Source organism: Neolamprologus brichardi, chromosome 10 (assembly GCF_056152115.1).
Source record: "Neolamprologus brichardi isolate AB-2024 chromosome 10, ASM5615211v1, whole genome shotgun sequence".
Taxonomy (NCBI): Eukaryota; Metazoa; Chordata; class Actinopteri; order Cichliformes; family Cichlidae; genus Neolamprologus; species Neolamprologus brichardi.
In genome coordinates, this window is record NC_142113.1 from 23,406,393 (window position 1) to 23,432,598 (window position 26,206).

Consider the following 26,206-nt stretch of genomic DNA (forward strand, 5'->3'; position numbering starts at 1 on the left):
TAGCAATAAACATATATTATCAAAATATATTAGAACAAGCTTATATACTGTTTATATAGTTTGTCTTAAGCGAGCTGAATAATAGAACTACACACACACACACACACTCTCATATAATTTTAAGCTGTGTTACCATTTCATATGAATAAATAAATCCCATCCAGTGATGGGATCAAAATGCTGGCATCGGTAGTCAGTACTACATTATTCCATGACTAAAGTACTCATGTAGTAGCCATCTGTAAACTCAGGCGTAGTTTTGAACTCATCTTGTAATTCTTGTAACTGTATCTTGACTGTTGACCAAATCTGTCCAGACAATTGTTACTATTAATTTAATTATTATTTTTTACTATTTTGTATTGGTATTTTGTTTGTTTTGCTTAGTCACTTTGTTCATTTCATTTCAGTTTCAAATATTTAAGTGTTTGCTTCTTCATTTTTTCCATAACATGGAGGGTTTTGTATTAAATTCAGAATGTGATTTGCAATAACGACGTCCCAGTCTCAGAAAACACATTCTTCTTGTGGTGTTGTGTTGATAATTTTGACCAAAGGGACAGACTAAAGCTGAAGAAATTTTCTGTATATTATTATTTTAGCTTAGATTCAATAAGATATGAAAAGTGGAAAAAGCAGCCAAAATCTACAGAAAGGCTGAAGACCACTTAAAAATTCTACAAGAATATTTTGCTCCTTGTAGGGTAGCTAACTGTATTGATCTAACAATGGAAATTGTTGTGTTACCGCAGCAGTATAAAGAATAGGAAGCAAAATATGAAGAAATGAGGAGCGGCTTCCAACGTACTGTAAGTTGTTCTGTTTCGCAATTTCCTGAATAAAAAAAATTAACCCTATACATTTTTTTGTGCAGTAAAGCAGATTATTAAATTCTTTTATTAAAATGTATTTGAAGAGAAAATAAATATTTTCCACTTAGTGAACCAAACTATAATTTATATATATATATATATATATATATATATATATATATATATATATATATATATATATATATATATATATATATATATATAATTACAAAGCGTGTGTCTGTTGGTAAAATAAGTGTTGGACACGTCACCAGTTTTTAAAGTAGATATATTTCTAAAGCTTCTATTGACATGAAATTATCACTAGGTGCCAGTAACAACTCATCCAATCTACACATGCAAAGAAATAAAAACATAGATGTCTATAAATTAAGGTATGTGTAATAAAAAAGTACTGAACTCACTTCCTGAAATTTATTTTCAAAAGCCTTTGTTGGTGATAATGTCTTCAAGATCCTGTATGGAGAAACTTGTCTCATGCATTCCCCCAAATGGATTTTGGTCCATTCTTCCACACAAACCATTTATACTTTTTTCCACTCCTGCACAGTGGGCGTGGACCACCCATAATTTTGTTGTACATATAAAATGACAATAAAGGGCTACTCTATTCTATTCTAAATCCTGACTGTTCTGTGGATTCAGGTGACTGGCCAGCTTCCACCAGCTTTAATTCCTTCTCTGAAACCAACTGAGAGTTTCCTTGGTTGTGTTTGGTGAACTGGTGTTCTTTTCACTAACAGGATTATGGCCCCAACAGTGCTCACTGGAACCTTCAGTAGCTGAGAAATTAACCAATAAACAACACCATCAGTATGTTTTGCTACCATGAGGGTGCCAAAGTCTCGAGGGAACTCACTGGTTTAACCCATCATTAGATGCTTCTTGTGTGTGAAACATTGGTAATTTTCATAGCCCATCAGTTGGACTGAACCAGCTGATAATGATTTACACTGAGTGGCAGGATTGCTTTCTAATGCGGATTAGATGGATTATTACTGACATCTGGTGAGAATCTAGTGAGAATTCCATGTCAAAAACACCTTTTGAAATATACATTTACTTAGAAAACCGGTGATGTGTTCAATACTTTATCTATTTTTATATATAAATTCCCGACTCATCCCTGTAGGCAGTCCTTACCCTTTAAGCTCAGGTTCTCTACCCAAGGCCTGGGAAGTTGAGGGTCCTGCACTGTATCTTTGCTGTTCTTAGGACTGCGCTCTTCTGGACAGAGATCTCGAGTGGTCCAGTTATCCCTGAAACCACTTCTCTGGTGAGCCTGGTGAATGAAAGAGATGGGCTGGGGCTAGACGTGCCAAATTCCACCATTCCCACCTCCCTCCAACTCACACAGGCCGAGAGAGCAAATGTTGCTGCATTGCAAGAGCGTTTTGCAGATGTGTTCTCCCCCTGCCCAACGTACAAATCTTATAAATCACTATTTTGAAACGCACCATGGCTTCCACACGCTGCATATCCTGCCTCCTTGGATGACCTGATCATACACAGTGACACCTGGGCGGAGCATGTGCACTGGGTGGCCACGGTCCTGAGGCTGGCAAGGCTCACGGCCAACCTATGCAGATTTTAAAGCAATTCTTAATTTAAACACTATAAAATATATATCTGGAGTACATATACTGGAAAAACCACCCCCAAAAAATTGTACATAAAATACAGCTTTGTGTTTTTTCAGTGTTTATTTGTTAATTCCATTTCAGGACACAGTTTATCTCATTCTTAATTTAAATTGCCCATTTAATGATGTGTGGGTGGCATGACCATGCACAACAAAGATCTGAGTTATTTTTCAGTTTAAAAAAACAAAAAAAAAACCCCAAATACAAACAAACAAAACCAAAAAATCTCAAACCTCCCACTCAGACTTGTAAAAATCATCTTCTGGGACAGGATGATAAACAGAGCAGTGGACACACAGTTAGACTGGACTGACCAGCAAGTGAGCGGGTGAGTCCGTTCACAAAATGCAATCCATGTATAGAACAAACAAACAAACACACAAAGCACAAACAAACAAAACCCAAAGAAAGAAACAAAAAAAGCAACATTTTACAACTTCAACCTAAAGCGCTCTGTCTATGCAAGATAGCATGGGTGCTGTGTAGGAGTAAAGTCAGTTTCAGTCCACTTCTGTCAGGCCACAGGGTCTTCTGAACTCTTGACCTCGCTCATGAATCCACTTATTTGAGACTGATAAAAAGATACGACAAATAAAATTAACCAATTAAAGCAGCTCGAACATGCTGTCTAATAGCTTTTGACATTTTAAATCATATGAATAGTTTTACTTTTTTGTAAATATGCTTGCACATCTCAAGTACCTAAGTAAACCACATTTAAGCCTGCTGGATTCTTCTCTTATTTATAATTAATTCAATATTTAGACTTGTACAAATGGAAAAGATAGCAATTATTAGATTTTATTTTTACATTGTATTAGGGAATTAGTTTTGCTTATTATAGTGCCGTTTTATCATTATTAGTTTCATTTCCTCTCTAATGCTGCCTCATGTTTTGCAATAACATCTTAAATTGTGAACCTGTTAATTCACATACTTGAAGTGATCGTGGTTGTAGAGTAGAGCACTTAAAAATTCTGTACAAACCAAAGCACACATCAGAACCAACTGGATTAAATATTAGATATCAAATATTTTATTTATTGTGCAGCTGTAATTGTCATTGACCTCCTGTTTTCTGTTTTCTTGTCTTTATGTATAATGAGAACGTGGCCGTTTCCAAACCTATTTGATGAATCACAAATGTGGCTTTATAAATCTGAACTACAGCTTACCCCATTTGCTTCCTACTAGGACAGGACAGGCCGCATGTCTGGTCCTATAGTCTCCCTCGCCGCTCCTGAACAAATTATACCAGAACACCGATGTTCCCTGTGGAAAAATAATTAGAAGGCCAATATGATGATAAAGTTCAGTGTCCAGTAAATAGGAGGTTTAAAAGTACTTGGAGTAAAAATGGCTGACTGTTCATGGTACGGTAAAAAGTCAAGGGCACCAAAATAATTCTGGACTTGAATTAGCTTTAAAAGAAATTATAAAATCTTTTTTTGTGTGTTTGTTCAGCTGTCTTTGTGAGATTGTGACTATTTCTGATTTTGTTAAAAAACAGTTTAACTATAAAGTAAACGCTAATAGCCCGAGGATAGCAGTAGTATAAAATAAAAAGACAATACGAAGGGAATAATAATGCAGGTCTTCATACAAGCTCGCTCACAATCAAAGAAATGTAAAAATATCATCACCTTTCTTGGCCAGATTACTGCTCCAAAGTCAGGGAAGACTGTGGCACCTCCTGCCTCAACATCACTCATCTGAAAAAAGACAAGATAATTTATAATCACTAGTGGTCACTGGCTTCTCGTAAGACGCTATTCCATACTATGCCATGTCTCAATAAGTTACATAAAAATAAAAAGTGTGATTGTTCATGTTGTGAAGTTCTTCCCTCAATGCTGTTAGTTTTCTTTCGTCCTTAAACTTGTTTACCAATTGTTACCAATTTACGGTATAGATTAGGGCTGGGCGATATGGCCTAAAATTCATATCGCGATATAATTTGAAGCATGTGCGGTAATGATATATATCGCGATATAGTCTTTTCTTCTGTATAACGTATTTTCCACACTACAAGGCACACTTAAAATCCTTTAATTTTCTCAAAAATCGAGAGTGTTCCTTATGTATGAATTCTGGTTGTGCTTACTGACCTCAAACTGATTTTGGCGTGCAGAAATCTGTTAAAAAAATGTTGTAGTACAACTTTGGTAAGCTGCACTGCTTGATGGATTGTCAGAGCATTACGGCTGCCGTAGTGAGGAGCTTCGGAGTAATCTGGGTCCAAAACTCCGTCCGCTTCAGGTCCCAAAGTCAAACGAACAGAGTTAAAAACGGTCTAAATTCTTTAATCTTTAATAAAATCATCAGCGATGCTGCTTTACCAGGTGTAACAATTACGTTTAACATCCAGGCATCCATGAAAACAGAAGTTATTAAATTTAACGGAGTTAGAAGTTAACAGGAAGTTAGCTCGCTAGTTTCCACCTAAACATGACACCATGTTCTGGCTGAGAGATTTAAAACGTACAGCTCTGCTACCACTTCCAACATAAATATAGACAGAAAAAATAAACAGCAGTGGCGTTTGCAGGGTTACTGAAGTTGGATTACCTGGTATATAATGTTGTGCTACGTGATTGCTAGCGACACAGCTATGTTAGCATAACATTAGCACAGTGAAGCTGGAGGATGAACGCCAACTTTTTTTCCACTTAATAAACGTTAACGTGAGGGATTCTGGTGGTTAGGGACAAATGCAATCGCATAGCAGGATGCTATACACGGGGCAAACTTCAGTCAGGAGAACAACTGAGATTATTCATCCACAATACAAGGTTCATTATTAATATACTGCAACAACATGGGAATAGAGCAGCTGCGAGAGAATTCAACATTAATGAATCAATGTTACGGAAGTGGAGGAAGCGCAGTTTTTGGCTTTCCCCATATTTCAAAAGTGCTTCATCTCTTTGCTATGACTGTCGGCATAATTTGCAGATGATAATGGTTGTAGCCGCTGCAATGCTTTCGACCAAAACAGGTGCAGCTTGATGACATTATCAACATGCGCTATCGCGATAGAGCGGTATAGTCAAAATCTCTACCGTTGGCCAAATTTATATTGTTTCTATCGTATATCGTTTATATTGCCCACCCCTAGTATAGATAAACATGTACATTGTATGATGTATGAATTTAAACCGTGAACGGAGGTGGGGTGCAGCAATCCATACACTACATGCTCTACATCATTCAAAATTAAAATCTTGTCTCATAGACAGCTCAGTGTTAGCAAAGGCAAAAGAAAAAACAAAAAAACAAAACAGGGTTCTTTGTCGGCCTGTTAATGGCGCACGGACAACAAAACTCTCTACAATATGTACCAGAACTGATTGACAGGTAAACATAATTTTGCTATGTATTGATATTATTCAGTATTATTGCCAAAGAAATGTTACAACCTTTTGCACTAATTCTTGATTGTGAACTTAAAAATTATGACAACACACTGCAGGTGAATGAATGCCACACTATCAGAAGTGTCTATGAAAGTCAATCAATCCAAGTCCAACATTGAGCCAGAGCTTTTGCTTATGCCCATGAAGCCGGAGTGAAACGATGGAGAGTGGATGCCAGGAGACGGCCACCAATGCCTTCAATCAGCAGTGAACAGATACATATACTTACGTAGTTTAAATAAGTCGCCACACGATTTCCAGTGCCTAATCTTTTGAAAGCATCTGGCTCATCTTTCTATAAAGATAAAATTTAAGAGTGAAGATACATAATAATAAACTGCACACACATTACTTACGTAGTTTAGGAAGGTAGCAAGTCTATTTCCATCGACGTGGAGGTTGCTGTCAAAAGGACGCTGCAACAGATGTTTATTTAACCGATCACCAAATAGACTCAAAATTAGAGCCTGCCATTAAGGGCACAAACTACATTCAAATAAAATGTATTATTTATCTGTTATTTGTCAGACGTTAAAGACAACTTTTTATATATTTAATACATTATGTCTTCAAGGGAATAGAAGAGAATCACTCTTATTATTTAGCGCATTCTTACCCTCAACTACATAATTGGAAAAATAAAAAGGTATATATGTATATGGTAGGGGTGCAACGATACTCGTATCGATATTGAACCGTTCGATACAGTGCTTTCGGTTCGGTACGCATATGTATCAAACAATACAAAATTTTTTATTTATTTTATCAACTTTTCTTCTGACGATGCTGTCTGTGTTGAGCGCTCAGTGGATCTGCATTCGACTACTCCGCCTAGGCTGCACTGCCGAGCGCAGATCCACTGAGCGCAGCGCAAGCTAGCAAGACAGAAGCTAAGCTCGTTGCAACATGGCAAATTTAACCTCCCCCACCCTCATTCAGATCTGGCCTTTGGAACTATTTTGGTCTTCATGTGAAGTATGACCCTGAAGGTAAGCGCGTCATGGACAAAAGTAAAACAGTATGTCGGATGTGCCACGCAATGCTTAATTACATGGGTGGGAACTAGTGCGTTACCGCAGTTTGCTCGTTAACGTGTTGGCCGTCCAGCCCGACGCACAGGGCGATCCGCGGTAGCTCGTTAACGGAGATTTGCCGTGTTGTGGCGTTAACATCATTTTAGATTAATGCTGACAGCACTAGTGGGAACAAAATGAATATGACTGCACATTTACGCCGACATCATCCTAGTGCAAAGACAAGTGGAAGCAGACAAAAACAACAAGCACGCATGCTACAAACTTTACCCGAGACATTTAGACAGCCGTTAGCACATGATTCTCCTTATGGGGACCTGATATGTTTATTATGCTGCTGAGAATATAGCCCAGAAGAAGTGTATAGTATAGCTTTTATTTTGGAAAGAGCCATTTCTCTGTAATAAACTCCCTTTTCCAAAGATGAGTGATTTCTCGATCAGATAGATTCATTATTTTATCCCTTTGTTGTTTCAGCAACATTAAATTTAAAAAAAACTGTACGTTTGAGTTAAAATATATATTTATAATTTTAATAAATGACAAATTAAAAATTAAAAAAGCATGAACATTTTTTTGTTTCGAAAAAATATCAAACCGTGACACCAAAGTATTGAACCGAACCGTGAATTTTGTGTATCGTTGCACCCCTAGTATATGGATATATATACACACATATATACACACTCATGTATTAGTCATTCTGTAACACAAGTAATTCTGTTCACAAGTAAGACAAATTTAAGTTAAGCTTTGGAATGTGGGAAGCATGCCAAGACAAACCACAGCAGTTTTCACATCCACAGTGCACACAAACTTTCACCTAAAAAGTGAACTTACCCTGGAGAAGTCAAAATGTGGCTCATACTGTCCTCCCACACCATAGTTTGCAACCTGGTCAGCCAATGACAAAAATGACCCTTAGATAGAGGCGATAAATAAACTCTCCTGTCCACTGAGAACTGAATTGTTAACTCATGCTGTTGCTCTGTGTATCATTGAACTTGTGCAAAACAACTAAGCTACACTACATAAGACTACAAATCCAGAAGCCACAAATCTCATTAATGGCAAAAATAATAAATTGATAAAGGGAAATTTTCCCAGCTAATTCTGCATCATTATTTCTAACAGACTTTTGAATTTTTTTATCAATTATTTATATCTTATCTTTTAACATTGCAAACTCCTTTACAATACTTTTAGTGAGTAAGAAACTTTTATTCATGCAACCTTGTCAAAGGTTGTCTTTATTTTTTACTTGATTCATTTGTTTGGTTATATTCACATTATGTGCCAGAGGGGTTTTTATTATTGTTTGTTTGTTTGTATTTAAAGCCATGTAAAGGTTATTATTAATTCATATAGAACATATTTATAGCTAGTATAAATATGAATTTTACTTTTAAAAGTACATGTCTTGTGTGTGAAGCTGTTGCATGTTTTCAGTATCGGTTTGATGGTTTCATGAGTAAGCTCTGACCACTGTCCTCTAGTGAATTTGGCACTTCAATCAGAATTACTATACCTCCCTTAGAAACTATATAAACAGAAAATATCCAACTTATGGAATAGCGATGGTTTGGATTCGTCTAATCGTCTAAAGACACTCTTAAATAAACCAGATCAAATAACGTAAAAGTAACAGCATCATTATTTTTTCTTCCATTATTTAAGAGTTAGTATTTAATTTACAAGTTTAAAATAAGTTAAGTAAGTATATGTAAAAGGTATGAGCAACTCAAAAGGAACCCCATAGAGTGAGCCCACAGGCTGCTGTGAGATAAAGCAGATGTACAATGTAAACTGTCATGTTTCGGCTGTGTCCAGGCAGGAGAAGGACCCAAACGCAAAACTCACGACAACGAAATTAAACTCAAAAAGCTGCTTTATTGCAGGATGGCATGGAAAACTAAACTGGGACATGGGTAAACTAAAACGCAAGGAAACACAGCCATGAGGGAGACTATGACACTGACAGAGAGAAACACAGGGCTTAAATACACAGAGGGATAACGAGGGAATGAGACACAGAAGGAGAGCACAGCTGGGAGTAATCAGGCTGGACGAGACAAGGGAAGCAAAACTAGAAACACTCACATGAGACATGGACCTTCAAAGCAAAACAGGAAACACACTGACTGAACTCAAAACATGTAAACTTAACAGCAACTGAGACAGAACATACGGAGCTGAAACATGGGACAGAAAGGCAAAGTAGACACAACATGAACATAACGACGCCCACAGGGAAAGAGCAAAACAGACCACCGAAGCATAGGACCTCTTTCAAAATAAAATAGGAAACAATGAAACACTGACATGACTACATGGACTTGACAACATAAGAAACAGACATGAAACACATGAAGGATAAGGGAGACTTAACGCAAGGGTTGAAAACACAAGGGGAATATAATAAGCAAATGAACATAGAAATCTAATGAGCTTAAACATCAAAATGAACTAAAACTCAAAACGCTGGGTCATAAGACCCAGGATCGTGACATAAACAGGGTCAAAGCTGTAAGTGATTATCTGGGGTTAACGCCTCTATTTGGCAAAGTCACCAGTCTTAGTGGAACCTTTAGGAGTACAGTTACCTCTGATTTCATATGGGACTGCACATTGATATGAAAAACTATATGATGAGATAAGAACATCTGAACTGGATAGACATGCTTACCTGTTCCTCTTGAAAGAAAGTGGCATTTCATTATAAAATTACTTCATATTATTCATCTGTGATTAATTTTCTGCACATGGGGACAACTAATCGCGCCCATCCACATATTACATGCAGTCACCTTAAGGCAGAAACTAAATGCTCCTGTGTGTGTAGAATTGGAGTAAATGTAAAAACTAGCTCTCACACGTATATCACTACACACACATATATATAGGGCCTTGAGGGTGGGCATGTTAACGGCGTCCAGTAGACGGTCTGTGTATTCAAACCTACCTCTGGCGCCGGTGCCCACCTCTCAATTTTAAATCCATGTAGACATTGAGGGTTCTCGGGAGGGGCCGTGCTAACACCTGCTGCTCTCTGGCAGCAGCACCATGCTCTCCCTTGTTTTAAATGCACTTTAGAGCAACACGCAGCAACACTACACATGAGCGGGAGGAGGAGGGTATGGGGTCTTAACACACCCCCGTTTTCTACTAGCCATCGGGGCGGGGAGGCTGGGAGGAGATGCTGGCTGTCCGATTGGCCTCCCTGCTGCTGCGGAGCCTGGGACGGTCTGCTTGCCTCCACCCCGGAGGGAAGGGTAACATCTCTTGGGTCTGGGTGCCATTTTCCCCTCTGGGGGCGAGGGTACCTGGACCCGGGGTATAGAGTATGTTTGGGGAGTGTGATTGTGTGTACATGTCCATTTATGTTTATCCCTATGTTGGCTGAGTGTTTGTATATGTGTGCATGAGGGTGGGAATGCATGTCTGTGTCTGTGTGTGCCTGTTTGTCTGTGTCTATATGTCAGGTCGGGTCTTAGACTCCACCTCTCTGGGAACTCCCAGGCCCTCCAAAGTGTGGAGGGCTATCTCCCCTCACCACACTCCCTGCCGGTGACTGATGCCCTCAGGGGTCGGTGCATTGGTGGTTCTTGGTGTCTGGGGCTGGGCGCTCAGGTATGTACCAGCTCACTCCCGGTGGCTACTTGGCGGGGCCTGGCGCCTGTTGCTCGGTCAGGCCTCTTCCGGGGCGCGGGGGGCCCTCGGGCCTCCGGCCTCTGTGCCTGCGGCTCGGTTCACTCTGGCACAGCTGGCTGCCGGCGGAGCCGGCGGGCACGCTGGTGCAGCCCCCTCTAGCTTCTGCCCGGTGGCTACTGGGTGACCCCTCGTCTGGGGATCCTCAGCCCTTCCCATGAAGGTGGCACGGATGCCCCACGGTGGTCCTCCTTAGGCTCTTGCACTCTGGGGCCTCTGGATGTCTGGGGCCTGGATCTCCTTCATGCCTGCTTCATGCCCTGAGGGACAGGGCTATGGCTCTCTACATCCTCTTGCAGATCATTACATGGGGAAACCATTTGAATACAAGCGCGCCGATCCACACAGGTGTGCACACGGGTGTTCACTGTTCGTAGACTTAAATCACACCTTTCTTGGCTGCTACTTCAAAGCACATTGTGCGCTGTCTGTCCTGCGTGCTGCACAACAACATTCAATATTTAGTATTTACTGCTGTTTACACTTAGCTAGATTAATGCGATGGTGTTGTGTTTAGTATGTTGCTTTGTTTTGTTTTTTTTCTTGTTTTCTATTCTTTTTCTCTCAACAGGTTATCTAGGAGATATTTTTTCCCCCTTTCTCACTGTCCCTCTCCCCTTCTGTTTTTCTTTTCCTTCCTCTTTCTTTCTCCCTTTCCTATCCCTCATTCATGTCTGTCCCATCTATAACAACTGAAAATAAAATAAAATAAATAATAAAAACAAAGGTCGATCAAATGGACCAATACGGCAATGCCATGATGATCCATTTGGCAAAATAAATCCATTGGGTATCCTTGTTGGTCTTCAGACAACAATTCTGACGGCTAAAGAACCAAATGGGACAGGCAAAAAAACCCAAAAAAAACAAAACAAAAACCTAGCTCTCAAAGAGACAGAGATGTTAGAAATAAAAGACATAACCGAAGTCTCCCGTTGGACTATTTGTTTGTAGTTTCGATAATCTCGGTTTCAGCTGGAAAAATGGATCCAAAGAAGTGATGGTGCTCAGGCACATCTGAAGTGAACACTTAATTATTAAGAGTCTATTCATATATCATTAACTCTACTTTGGGTTATTGAAATCTGGTTAAAAGAGAAATGCTGTAATTTAAAAAACAAACAAATAAAACAAAAACATATTCTGTCAAGTAAATGCACCAATCATTCACCTATTGAAGTTAAAGAGTAAAAACAGTATTTTTAAGTGCCTGAGTAGGATTTTTGACTTACTGAGTCAACACTCACTAGCTACACAGGTTACGCTAAATATCAAATGTGTGAAATAAACTCCATTACCTGCAATAACTCTGCAGTTTCTACTGTGAGACCGGTGATGTCTTCTATTCTCTGATTGACTCTGTCAATGACGGGGTCCTCCTCTCCTTCTAACCACGCACTGAATAAACAAACAAGTATTAAACGTGGCCCACACACACACTTAAAAACAATTCGCAATTTAGAGAAACAAGACAGGATATACAACAAATGATGATACAGTTTTATTCTGACCTTGTTGTATAAAGTACTCTGAGTACACGAGTAGAGTAGAAAAGCATTATATAAGAACCAGTCCATTTAGTGAAGCTATTAAGATTTAGTCCTATTAAAATATGTTTGGACCATCAGCATCATTCACTTGACACATGCAGTATCGCTGGTTCAAGACCAGCAAGAGACCCAAGCCCAGCCTCAGGAGGATACAAGCTACTGTATTCCTGGAATCCGTCATAACTAAAGAAACTAAAAACAACAAAACAAAACCAAAGGATCCTTTTTTCCTGGATGCGTTACCTTTTTGAGACTCTGTAGTTGGCTGTGGTCAGGACACCTGTTTTGGGATCACGGACAGTGGCTCTTGCAAGCTTGAAAAAAATAAATAAAACATAAGAACAGAAAGAAATAAAACATTAAACAGAAGAGTTAATCCAACCATTTCAGTTCTACATTGTGGTACCACTCTTCTCATCCCCTCTTAACTGTTAATCTTAAATACTTTACAACTACTTCTTATTTATATGCCGAGCAATAAAAGTTTTTTTTTTTTTTTTTTTTAAAGTCCATGTTCTGCTCTGTACAGCTTAGCCTGAATGAGTTTTTAAACACAAAGAACGTGCACTCTATCAGCATCCGTAAGAAGGTAATGTTCAAAAGTTTTCCTCTTGTGCATTAGTCTCATTAACCTTTAAAGTATTAAATATTTTAATGGTGGTCAGCAAGAAAATATTCCTTTTCCATTTTATTAAATGCTTCTTGTCTTACCCTGGGTTTTGCCAGTTCTTTGATCTTCTCAACCTCCTCATCTGACAACGAATTCAGGTAGCGCACAATGTGGGGGCTGTCCCACTCGTCCTCTTCTTTAACAGGCTTCAGCAGAAGACGAGGGTTTCTTTTCCCGTCATGGTAGCGACAAAACAAACGGCTCCTCCTCGCTTCAGTCTAGTAAAGATAACAAAGAAAGTTTTTAATTTTGTCATTCTTTTCAATTTATAACTAACTTTAATGGAAACAATGTGCAGTGCCATGCATTTATAATGTAGCCTCATAGTAGCACAGGTATCTGAGCTTGGTAGCAGGGTTGACTGACCTCTTCATCATTTTAAGCATCTAAACTTTAATAGACTACAGAACTATCTCTGTTGTAAATTACTCTGTACTCCGTGCGTGTGGTTTTTCCTGTGTTCCTGTTTGTTTATACAGAGAGAGGCCTAATTTTGTTGTTTAAAGCAAGAGTTGAAGCTTAGGTTCCAAAAGGGTTACTAAATCATACACTAGTAAAAACACTAATGGAATCCAGTTTCTTTTGATTCAGCCAGCTGACAATAAACACATCTAATTAGGCAATAGTTTTCCAGTTGTTGTCTATAAATGTTTCTGTGCTCTTATTGTGCAATAATCATCATGTTTAGACAATTATACTTCTATACTATCATCCTTTTTGGTTATGGTTTGCACATAGAAAAATCTGCAACAGAGTCGAAAAACAGCCTAACAAAGAATGTCCATAAAAATCAGTGAAAACATAAATATTCAATTTAGGATTTGTTTTCACAAAATAGCGACTCAAGATAGAAAGAGTCTGCAGGATGACTCACCATTTGGATCCCCTCTCCTCTGCACAGAGCCTCATAGGACTCTCTCTCTGGGAGATGGTCTTTGGGTCTACTGTAGGTTCCCAGCTGAATGGGCTCCTCAGATGGAGGCTGGTAGTCTTGGTTCATCTCACGGAGCTGCTTCATCAGTAGCTGCTCAAAATAACGGAGGTTTCCTCCTGCCCTCTGGTGGCTGGGATCTGTCAATACAACAAAAGTGATTAACAGAGGTAGAAGAACGTGATGATATGAAACACTTTGGAGTCGTGTCCCTCGTGTGCTAATAACACATTTCAAACAGTAGTCATAGTAGGTAGACACTGAAAACATACAAACAAATAAATAACCCTGAAATCTGGCTGTTTTCTACTTTATTTTGTTAAGACTTTGTGATATAACTGCATTTACTCATTTGCCAGCAACAGAACAATTAGGTTTTTTTACTTCAAATTCATCAGCTGTAATATATCTAATGGTTATTATTCAGATAAAGACAAAACTTTTTTTTTAATCTTGAAGGTTTTCTTAGTGAATACAACACTAAGAAAACCCACTATTATCAAAAAACTTCTCCTTTGTGTCTTCTTCTTGCTATTTGTCGTTCAGTTACTAAAGTAACTGAGTTAAATAATGGAAAAAGTGCACCCTCTTGTGGAATTTACAGGTAGCGCCTCTTCATTGAAGCCTAATTAATTTAGTAGCAATGTCAGCTCATTTACAGAAACAAAGAAACTTTAAGTGTATTTTAGTTATTGTTTATCCTACATGTTGATTTTGTTGTGATTCTTCTTGGGGGTTAATGTGTTTGCAGTTAGCTGGATGTAGTTTTACACAGGACTGTAAGCATGTGCGCTTACAGCATTACACATTTAGTTAGGAAATTCCAGAATGACTACAACCTCAGGATCTCCTAATGGAATTAATATTACTGCAGGTTATGAGACAGTGAGAATATCATGTTTCTCTCCTCCATTTCAGATGTGCTGTCTTGTATATAAATAGCCAGGTATGTGCTGGAAAATGTCCCAGAAATGTGTTTTCATGCTGTACATTTGCGTCCCACTTTTACGGGCGAGTCACATACTGGAGTATTTCTGTATGAGGTGTGTTATTTGCAGGATATTTTTACAGCACTTGATGGCATACCATTTCACCTCTACAACAGCTCGATTCATTTCACTTGACAAGTAAACAAGTATACCACAACTTAAAAATGCAGCTGTAGCCTGTGACCTATAGCTGTCAGAGCCTGTGATACAGAGGCTAAAATAACAGTTTAAACCCACGGGCCACTTTTTTTTCTCGAATGGACAACACCCAGCTACTGTGGTGAGCACAGAGCACCACAACAGTCAGAGAGGAGAATGAACTGTAGTAACTAGTGAAACCAGAAGAAAGCAAACTATTAATTACAGCACAGTAGAGAAATTGAGTTGTAGAAGAAGGTGTAATTAGAAACAAATGAAAAAGACTTAAATCTTTAAACATATTTACATAAAACATTTGATCTAAACATGTGTCCCATGAACTCCATTCATCTAGTTTTTATATTTATAAGGAAGACTACATCTGTGTCCGACTCAGGCTGGAAATAGAGTGTGTGTATAATGAACGTTGGTGTGCAGGAAGAATGCTTCATTTGCCTATGTTGTGTCTTACCAATAGCTACAAGCCGACGCGTCAGTTCAATGGCACGAGGGAGGTCACCCATTTGGTAAACAGAGTAGCTGAGGTAGTCCAAAATGTCTGCCTTGGAAACCACAGCTTCCTCGCCATCGTCCAGCTGTTTCAAGGCCTGCTGCAGCCACAGCACGGCATGGTAATAGTCTGCATCGTTGTAAGCTGTCTTTCCCATGTCGAAGCAGTCATCCACGGTCAGTACAGCATTGGAGTGCACACCTGATGGGAACCACTCAGTAAGACTAAATGACTGAACAAAATGTACTTAAGACATACCATTTTTTTTTAATGTGCACCATTTATTAAGTTATTAACTAAGTGATAGCATAGATGTGTACCAGGCAGACAACATTTTACTCAAGAAACTGAGAACTGAAATATCTTGTAACTTAACAGCTAACAGATACTGGCTTGGTTTACTTTTTCAGGAAGTGCACCTATTTTTATGAGAAATTAATATGAATTAAACGTGTTTTAACCTGCTATAAAGTAGTAATAAACAGTGTGGTGACGCTATAGTTCAGGAGGTAGAACAGGTCATTTGATCCGTCCTGAACCTTATATTTCTATTAGCACTGATGCGCATGATAGGTCAAAACACTTAAGTGTGAACCAAAAAGTAACAGACAGACAGACTTTGGTGTGGTATTACTACCACTCGCCTGTTTGACCTTTTCTAGTCAGGGTAGAATATTAATTACTTTTCCATGACATGTTTAAGTTACTCTGCCCTTTGTGATATTTTCATGCTTTTTTATATTCAACACACACTTCTTGCTTACCTGGCAGCTTTCCTTTGGAGAAGGCTTCAGAATCCAGTTGGTACGTGTCCTGCAGGCGCATCAACGCCTTGGCTGCACCCGTCTCATCTTCCTCGTCTGGGAAATATTGTCTGTGTACGGACATGTTGGAGACAAACCCTGGACAGAAAGTAAGAATGTCTTTCTGTACATCTCATTTGCATGTATCACATGAAACACTCACATGTAATTCAAATTTGGGTCACTGTAAACTTGTTGGTACTTAATTGTTTACTTACACATGCAGAACAGCAACATCATATTGATCTAGATGTACCAGCTCTAAAGTTGTAGCTGGAATGTGTTTTCGCCTTTTTAGTCAGTCTCTGTGTGTTTGCGTTTCTTCACAGACTGTACTACACAACAGCATCACAACCGTGCAATACACAGTTACTGAATTCTGTACACTTATTTTGATTTGATTTGGTTTGATTGAATCTTTATTTTGAACATGTTGAAAAAGTACAACAACATAGAATTAAAAGAGACAAATGAACAAAGCAAAACAAAAGGAAAACGAGCAACCACAACTACAAATAACTTTCATGTTCAAAAAGGAACAGGAAGAAGCATAAGCTTATGCTAAGTTTATCTGCCTTAAACAGATTTGGTCCTGTGTCTAAACACGTACACACTTTCAGGTCCAAGTGCACAGAGACAAAGACACACAAACGCTCTTCATTGCCAAAATATGCAGATATGAAGAACAGCTGCAGCTAAAACATGACAAGCTCTGTTCTTGATCACAGCATGTGGACAAAGCAGCACACTAAACAGTTCCACTCCCCAGCAAAAGCTGCATTCATTCTCCTCACATCCATTCTGGAGCTTATATTTGCTCTGTGCTGCTTGCCTTTTGGTTATGCTGAGAGAGATATATTACTGTATATATTGTGTCATGGTGACAATACATAGAATAGGTGAAAACGGGTTGCCAGGTAGAGTGGTTTGATCAGTCAGTAAAATTACAAAAAACTAGAAATGTTTTTCCTGTTGGGTTTTGCTTTAAAAGGCATTAAAAGAATGCTATTGATTTGGGATTAATAAAGGGTAACATACAGATTTGGCCAAGAAAACATATACTGAGGTATTTCTCTATATTTTGCAACATGCAATAAGTAAAGTGGCAAATGAACTGCTCTAGACACAGAGGTAGGCACTATTTAAAAAACATTTCCCCTTTGTCTGATTGTCGCATGCACCTGATGATCTGCGAGATCTCACAGACCACCCAGAAAACATCCCAATTTTTCCAAGCAGTTCAAATCAGGGCACTTCACAAGTGCTCCTTTAGTAAAATACTGTTTTTGAGATATATCCTTACCATCAGCGGGATTCTGAAGTACCAGGCTCTCCAGTTCAGACCACTCAGTGTTGAGTCTCTTCATCAGTTTATAGGCATTCACTGGGTGAGCCAGGTAGCCTTCTGGGTCAGCGATGGACACTCTGGTCAGGGCATCAAGTTTATTGGCCCAGCTAAGAAACAGATACAGGGTGATTCTACTGCACATTTTATAGAGAGACAATACACTTTCATATCAACTTACCCTATAAATGTGAGAACAGATTAAAGGAAAAGTAACACACAGTCAACAGACTAATAGGGGGTGATATCTGAGAGTTCAGAATGTACCTTTTTACAGCGGCCAGCTTGGACTCCTCTGCTTTGATGTACTCCCTCAGAGACTGAACCAACTCCTTTTCTGTGTAGATCAAGTCTGTCATTTGGCCTGTAGGCACACACACAGATATGAAGGTAAATTAGAGGTTTCACTGAGGATAAAGTCAACATCGGCTTGTTTATTACTACAATTTCAAGCAATTTGCAGGTTTAGTGTTTCTGAGACAAAATGACTCATTTCACATTAAAACTCCATCAAGCGATACTTGATGACATGTTGGTGCAGCGCTTAGCCTGCTGATCAGATGGTCGAGAGACCTTTCTGTTTGTTCAGCATGTTCTCCGTGTGGGATTTTCCTCTGGGCACGCTTGTTTGCTCCCACAATGAACACAGGGATATTAGGTTAATGGGTAAATAAGTATTAGCTGTAAGACAAGCACATTGGTTAGATTGTATTATAAAAAGCTGTATTAGTGTGCGTGGAAATATCTGAATACGTGTTGTCAGGTACTTTGGTTTGAGGAGTCAGTAAAAAAAAAAAAAAAAAAAGCTATAGAAATTTTTTTCTGTTGTATTTTGCTTTAAAAGCCAATGAAAAAAGGAATCTATTTCTGGTAACACTTTCTCCCCACCACTCCCCTCAGACTTAGGCTGAAAATAACTCTTCAGCCAAAAACTGCGGGGCTTTAATAGTATAGAATTACTCAGCAAAATTACAGTTAAGCACCCACCCATGAGCCTTGGAAGAGATAGATGGGGTGTAGTGTGCTTAGTAAACATCCTCATTGGATTGCTTAGCTTAACAGAAGTTTTAAAAGACAGAAGATGACAAGCCTGCATTGTTTTTGCATGCAAACAGCATATCTGACCACCTAAGTGCATTAAATCATCAGAACAGCACATCGGTATACCTTTCCAAGCAATAAGAACTAACCAGTTGAGCGATGTGACACATATTGTATACAAAAAGCATTTTCTGTATGCCAGCAATGTCTCTGTGATTGCACAAAGCAAGGGCATTGTGTAAGAAAAGCTTTTTTTCCCTTTTAAAGTGGTTCAAGAGATTAATTTCTACGGAAATCATGCTGAATATCTGAGCATTGATTTGAAAGAAAGAAAGAAAAAGGAATCTATGTACCACAACTATTTCTCTATAAAGTTATTATTAGTCCTCTTCTGGCCACATCCTCCATTTAATACAAAGTGAAAAGCACAGATGTACATTCTTGAGCAATTCAGCATCCTATTATTGTGGTCGAACGTGGCCGATCTGATTAAAAACAACACAGGTAATTGGTAAGGCATCAATCAAGATTGTTTTTTTTTAATCCAGAGTAGCACTGAGCTCTTGACCCGTGGGCTTGGTTTGATTAATCAATTGAATGAATGAATGACTATTCATGCAAGTCTTGTAAATGAGTCCCAAGTAATTCCAAACACCTGATGACAGATTAAAGGCTCACTCACCGATGCTTTCTAGAGTTTCTGGATTCTAACACTAAATGTTTAAAGAACTGACAAAGTTTGCAAATCTGCTTGAGGATAATTGTTGGAACAGATACTAATGTTTTATTTTCTATTTGTTCTCTTGACCTTTTATAGAAAATATTCATTTTATTTTGATGCCTTCCAAAAGATGGGATTTTTTCCCCACAATTTTATTACCCATTGACTTATAATACGACAAAAAGGAGGCAATACAGGTTAGCAGCAATGTCTTTCAAATTCTACCAGTCCCTCTCTCTCACACACAGGACACCGATTGGCCTTTCTCATTTTTAAGAGTCAGGCCCAAGGACACTTCAGTATGTGAAGGAGGCAGCGACACTGTGATAAGTGGACTAGCTGCCCTGAAAACCAGTAAACCTACCAATGGATGTAAAGATCTCTGCCCGTGTGGTCTGGCAGCAACACAGCAGGACCGAGGAGACAAAAAGCAGGACTTTGCTCATTCTGCCTTGTTCAGTAACCTGCAATTACATAAACAAAACATAATCACATCATGTCACAGTGGCACGCAAAATAAACTAGTTATGCTGAACATTATAAAGCATATAAAAAGATTTTTTTATCCACTGTTTTCTATAAAACTCTATGAATACAGTGTCTTTTTTGAAGTATTCCTCCTTAAAGCCATTTAACACAATTTGTAAGCATATCATATATAAATAGTTTCAAACTTTCAGTTTGTGTTACACCAAGTCTGACTCTGTGTTTCCAGACTAAATTTGCAGATTGCCAAACAATTCTCAAAGTTTCCAGCACGTTTCCTACAAATGAGTCATGGTCTATTGTTCCCAGTTCTCACTGAGAAGGGGAAAATAGGGGACACAGCTGTAACTGAACAGTATATTTTTAATATGTTTATGTGTGTAATTTTCTCATTTCTCTTTCCATCAGGGTCGCGCCAGGTCGGCATAAGTTCATTTTCAGTCTCCTGCTCCACAATTCAAAATGACAACCAGAAAATTTATTTTGGAAATGAGCTCGTGCACTGAAGATAATCTTACGTACCTATTTACTTACTTACGTGCCTTGCTTTTAAAAATATAACCTACATTTCCATGCAATTAGATGCATTTGACACACTAAATAAAACACAATAAGGCACAAAACCTCAGTGTTTATTAATGGCAGACTTTGCCACAATGCATTAGTAGTGTCATGAGGATTAAGTATCAGAGCCAGCTACAAAAAAGTAGAAGAAAAGTAACATCAGTCCAAGACTGTAAAAAGCAACTGTGTGCTACTTTCTCCTTTCCTTCTGTTTTTAAAACATCACTTCGCACTGATGACTGTTTACTACAGTATGTTTAAAACATACACATCTATAATTCTAACTGCAAGCACGGACACATTGATGTTTGAATAAATTTGAGTAAAGAAATAGCTTAATAACCTCCTGGAAAGAAAAGAACTATTTGACTGACACCTTCTGGGCAAATTCAGTGATTTTCTACAGTGACAATAAGAAAGCAACATGGTCTCCAAAAGGAACAAGTATAACAAATTTACAGGAAATAAATGTCAGTGTGTAAGCACCATATCTGTCTGCCAGTGATGGTGTGACGCAAACACAGGTGGAATGTGGCTCATATGTGACATCCTGATGCTTCTGATGGGGTAAACATCTGACACAGACATGCCGATGCTAATCTACAGCAGGCGCGACTGAAGAAAGGCTGTGAAATCTCCTTAACGTGTATAGGAAAGAAATATTTTTCCTCATCTTCTCTTTTAACATTTACAATTACAGCTATTACACTGGAATGTACCACAGAGGGTGTAACTTTGTAGCCAAATGATTAAAAAACATGATATGACTGGACCAAGATTCAGGAGAGACGAAGCAGCACACATTTAGCCACACTGTTCATTTTGGGTTTAAAAGAAAAAGTTACACGTTTTCGAAACACAGAAAAAAAAACTTTCACTGTCTCTTCCAGAATGTATGAGAGCTGTAAATCAGTTCACAAAGAATGTGACTAAATTTGCATTGTATGCAGAATAAATATATTTGCATTTGAGTGACATGACTGACAAAAAGCACAAGCCTTATGCTGAGCTGACAGATGTATATTGGCTGAAAACATTATGCTGATCTCAGAAAGAAGGCTAAGACATTCTTTAATGCAACTTTGTGTGCATTACTATGATAAGATATTACTAAATCTATTCCTTGCAGTATAAATTCAGCTTCTTGTGTGTTACATTTAAGCATTTTGAGTTGGCTTAAACACTGGCTAGATAATCATCACCAAAGTCTCAAACTAAAAAGTAAACGATTGCTTCTCTCGCCTTGTAATTTACAGCCAGTATCATTGCTCAGCTCATACAGAGTCTGGCCTGTTTCTGCAGGTGGCAACATTCCTGAAAAAAAGAGGTCTGTTACACTTACTACTCGAGTGGTGTCGGGTTTTTCTAGAAAGTAAAATGAGGGGGAGAGGACAGGCTAGGATGTCCAGAGAGGTCCTGAGAGGGCAGGTATGCACAGCTGCACTTTGTACACAGGCCAAAGTTGTGTGCATGCATCTCAGACCTAGGTAGGTAGGAAAGCAGGCAGATCTTCAACATTTTACCATTGCATTAAGGAGCATCAGTTTTAATGTTGAGCATTTGCAAAACTGGCCTGAACTCAATGATAATAGCCTAAAAGTATCTCTGCCAGTTCATGCTGGGGTTGAGTTTGTTCAGACTTTCCTGCTTTACATGGAGGAGTGGCTCTGTAAGTGAGATAAGGAACCAAAGCAACACAGTCTCTGGCAAAGACATCAGGATGCAAGGTCTGCAGTGGGGCAGGGGTTCCTATTAGGAGCAAATGTTTGCACTTAGAGTAAAACATTCAACTTCGGTGGTCATCTTGTTCTACTCTTCTATGGGTTACATACTTGAGAAAAACTAAACACATGAAAGCATGGCTGGTCTATACAACATCTGTCCGACTGGTGAAAACACTAAAATAAATTTGAGTTTTAAGGGGAAGAAGATTAAACATATCAATGTGCAAAGATAAATTATCTTTCATTTATTATATGTTTATATAAACATTTCATTTCTAAGAAATACAAACAAGGGAAAAAAATTAAAGCATTTATGACCTCGGGCTTGTGCAAAGAGGACGGAGCAGTCTGAATGATGCAATATTTCAACACTGCTGCAAAATACTTCTACCAAATTTTGTTTAGTTTTTCCCCTGAAGCCTAACCATGAATCTGAATGGCTCATGTTTGCAGGACATATGCTCCATGACAGCACGGGTGGACATTCTAGCCAAAAGCCCATATGTTTGGATCACTTTAAAGGCAAAAAGTGCCACTTATTAATCTCTGCACTCTGTTTTTCACTCTGACTGTTGTGTGAATGTTGTGAATGTTTGTCCACTCACAGCTACTTCAAGTCTGGTACGTTAAATCTGTTATAACTCCAAGATGGAAAGTGTGTCCAATGAGCACCCCAACAACTTTGTAATCAGTCACACATTTAATTGGGTCACGCAAGGTAGATCACATGTTGTTATTTATTTAATGATGACATCTGTACAGTTACTCTGGAAAATTATATTCCACAATGTTAAAAACAGTGACATCACCCACCCATACATAACAGAATAGTTTAAATAGAATTATGGATGAGGAGGAAAGAAGTTGAAGAGCCCAAAATAAATTCATTTCTGAGTAGATTTTTGGCCCCAAACACCAAATTCCAGTGTTGTGATAAACCTAGATGGGAGTAAATGCAGCTATCTTTGCATGTAAGCAAAAAAATGGAAGTTGCATGCCAGAAAACTAAAATCTGGAAAGAGAGAAGAAGAAAAAAATGCCTGGTACTTGCCAATTTTTTCCACTCTGGTGCACTAAGAAGAAAAGCAAGCAGTTGATGTTTAACAGATATTTTAACGACTGATGTAATCAGTAAATAGCATCAAACACAACGCCCACACGCAGACATAGACACATAACCACGTCACATGCATGTTACACGGTGCACCGCATACAGCATCTGCACGTACCATACCCAGAACAGGTGAACGTGCCCAGGCAATCAATGGCCATCAGTCTTAAGACACAGAACTATCCTCCAGCAATGAACAAAAATTCCATATTCAACCTGGTGATCGTTGCTACTCTGTGCAGTTCAAATTACACTGTGGGCAGGAAAAAAAGAGATTTCCCTCTTTAACATCCAGCTTAGGTTGGTTACGGTTTGTGCTTTTTAAGATCCTTACTGACAAAGTACTAACAATTTGCTCAATTCTTCAGGGCTTTTCGTATAAGTGGGCAACCCCTTCATTCAGTTTCATCTAAAGCCACTTGCACTTTGACTTTCACTTCCACTAAACGTCACAGGATGAGGTCAGCAAAGTGGAGCAATTTTGTGGTTTTGTGTGGTCAGCAAATCAATGGAAATACTACTTGTGACACATCCCCTACTTTGATATGGAAAGAGAGCATTCCTCATCCAAGATCCCAATCATGTTCTGCTGACCATAGAAACAGATTATCCAGAGGAAAAGCATGGGAAACTACTGACTTCTACTGTGGTTTATATTAAGGCAAATTTGCTGGAGATCAATAATAACCCAAATCACCCTAATTTAATAAGTTATTAAATAAAACAAAATATATTTTTTCTTTGCATTTATCTGGGGATTTTACCTACTTGACAGCGAGACAGTTGTAGCATTCAGTTTAGTTGAAAACAGTTGGATCAGGACAGTGGCCGCAGCTTATTTAGTAAAAGAGTCACCTGTCTTCTGGGTTTATGCAGCTGGCAGATGTATTTATTTGTTACCTTCCATTTATACACACTCCCATAACAGCCAGAGACAATTATTTGCATTCTACCATGCATAAATCACTGCAGGGCATCACGCTACCAGGCCAGTGTATTTAGTGACGCTGTGCCATTTGTTAAGGGAGAACAAAGCCCTTCTTTTGGAGCTATGCAAGACCTAATCTTTGAACCCAGTGAACAGTAGGCAGCCACAGTGAATTCACCCCCTTTAAAGGGAGTTAATTTATATTGCAATTACATATAACAGCCCTGTGTGACCTATTTCTACGACTCTAATGTGAGTATAATAAGCATTCAGCGGTTTTACATGGTTTATTCGGATAACTAAAGTTATTTAAGTTTGATAACTAACAATTTGTCGGTCATTTTCAAAGACACTTATATATATCTGATAGCTGCACGTTCCTTAGTGTCGTAAATTGATCTTTTTTATTACTCTAACATTAGATGAAACTCATATTTTTGGATTTGTACAAGTACTTGTAACTGCCACTGCTATCCGTTTCGTTTTGGCATAATAACAGCCAATAGCGATCAAAATAATAGTTAGTTGCAGAGCTAGAGGTGTTTTGTTTGCGGTACATGAAATAGAAACAATGTCACCGCGAGGCTGGAATATGTGTCGATAACTGCTAACATCAGACCAAGCTTACGCTGCTTACGTGTCTGCGTGAGAGCAGAAATTAGGTAAAGATGAGCAAAACTCACTCTTCCCCCGCGACCGAGTGTGCAGACCATCTCCAGAATAGAGGAGCCGTCCCAGTGACGTCAGCCCGGGACGGCTGTTTCTAGAAATTCCCAACACTTCCCTTTTTTGGTCCCGTAGATGTACTGTAGTCAGTGTTGTGTAGAGATTTTATTTCACTGTGCCGAAAAAAGCTACACTTTCCGCTTTAAAGTACGTGTGTGAGTGTGTGTAAAACACAGAATGTCATCCACGCGTGAGATGCTCGGTCACAAAGTTTCGCGCAAACTTTCAAAACTTTCTCCTTGTCGGCAGTGGAACATTTGCTACTCAGCTGTGTTTCGCATTATAATGTAACCTCCAGAAACAGCACGGGAATGAACACAAACCTCACTGAATAACGTGTTGTGTTTTCTTTAACCTTGGGAACCTGATAGTCTGTACAATCTGGTGCACTAAAAAAAAAACAACAACAACAGAAGCCTGTTGGACCCACGATTGACAACCATCCCAGCATGTTCGGGAGGCATGCGAGCTCAAGGACTCAGTCGTGATGTAATCCTACACAGCATTTTGCGCGATAGCTAATCCGAGACAGCATTTAATGTCAGCTTACCTTCATTATTGTGGCTTTCAAACAGGACAGACACGTTTGAGAATGTGGACGCAAATCCACTTGGCACCCAGGGGTTATGAAAAGTACGGAGAGGGGAGGAAAGCGCTGCCACGTACAGAACCTCCCGAAAGGCTCACCTTAATCCTTTGAATAGATGCGCAGAGACATTCCTGCGGCTTCTAAGCTGTAGGGTGGAGAATTGGTTCTTCTTATTTAGAAAGTAAGACCACAATCTTATTTTTTAATAAAAAAAATAGTGTGTGTGTATATACATATATGCGCATTTTTAACTTTACATGAATACGATTTTTGTTTTATTTCAATGTCATATTATATACAACCCCGTTTTATTTGACATTTTGCAATGGCAACTGTATTTATGTAGCCCATTTCATTACCTGCAAACTCAGTGTGCTCAATACAGAAGAACATAAAAACCTGTGTAGGTTTAGAATAAAGGCTAAAGGCAACTATATATAATTCAATAAAACCAAAACCAAAAAATACTTATTGAGCCTGTTTAATTTTTATTTATTTATTTATTTTTTTTAAAGGTTTTTAGTTTGTTTTTAAATGCACAGATGCAATTGTTCTCAGGTCAGCAGGCAGCTTGTTCCAGAGAAAAGGACCCCGGTTAGTGAAAGCACTCTCAGTACACTTAGATCTAATTCTAGGAACAGCTAAAGGATTTGCACCTGGTGACCTTTGAGGGCTGACTGGACTGTAAACAGTGAGCAAGTCAGAGATTCCCTGGGGGGCTTATGAACTACTAAAATGATTTTAA

General features: G+C 38.7%; 1 protein-coding gene across 3 annotated transcripts; it reads right to left on the reverse strand.

Annotated features, from left to right (window-relative positions):
- Positions 1-2,517: 2,517 nt before the first annotated feature.
- Positions 2,518-25,547, reverse strand: p4ha2 (procollagen-proline, 2-oxoglutarate 4-dioxygenase (proline 4-hydroxylase), alpha polypeptide 2). 3 transcript variants are annotated; one of them, XM_006784999.3, is made up of 15 exons: positions 25,423-25,547; positions 19,698-19,797; positions 17,839-17,935; positions 17,530-17,681; positions 16,188-16,325; positions 15,385-15,624; positions 13,729-13,925; positions 12,896-13,072; positions 12,428-12,498; positions 11,933-12,032; positions 7,767-7,820; positions 6,122-6,187; positions 4,120-4,188; positions 3,652-3,748; positions 2,518-3,047 (listed from the first exon to the last, which is right to left on the reverse strand). In XM_006784999.3, exons 1-15 carry the CDS (start codon positions 25,426-25,428, stop codon positions 2,977-2,979), a joined length of 1,635 nt encoding a protein of 544 aa, XP_006785062.1. In that variant the 5' UTR covers positions 25,429-25,547; the 3' UTR covers positions 2,518-2,976. The 3 variants fall into 3 exon arrangements, with proteins under 3 accessions (XP_006785062.1, XP_006785063.1, XP_035761178.1); XM_006785000.3 differs by lacking the exon at positions 6,122-6,187 and adding an exon at positions 6,249-6,308; XM_035905285.2 differs by lacking the exon at positions 25,423-25,547 and adding an exon at positions 23,159-23,176.
- Positions 25,548-26,206: the final 659 nt, after the last annotated feature.

Excerpts from the sequence above, each read along its gene's own strand:
- p4ha2 (XM_006784999.3), bottom strand. Across the intron at positions 17,936-19,697 it reads AGAGATCTTTACATCCATTG|GCCAAATGACAGACTTGATC; the intron begins GTAGGTTTACTG and ends GTGTGCCTACAG. Across the intron at positions 17,682-17,838 it reads AAGCTGGCCGCTGTAAAAAG|CTGGGCCAATAAACTTGATG; the intron begins GTACATTCTGAA and ends TCTGTTTCTTAG.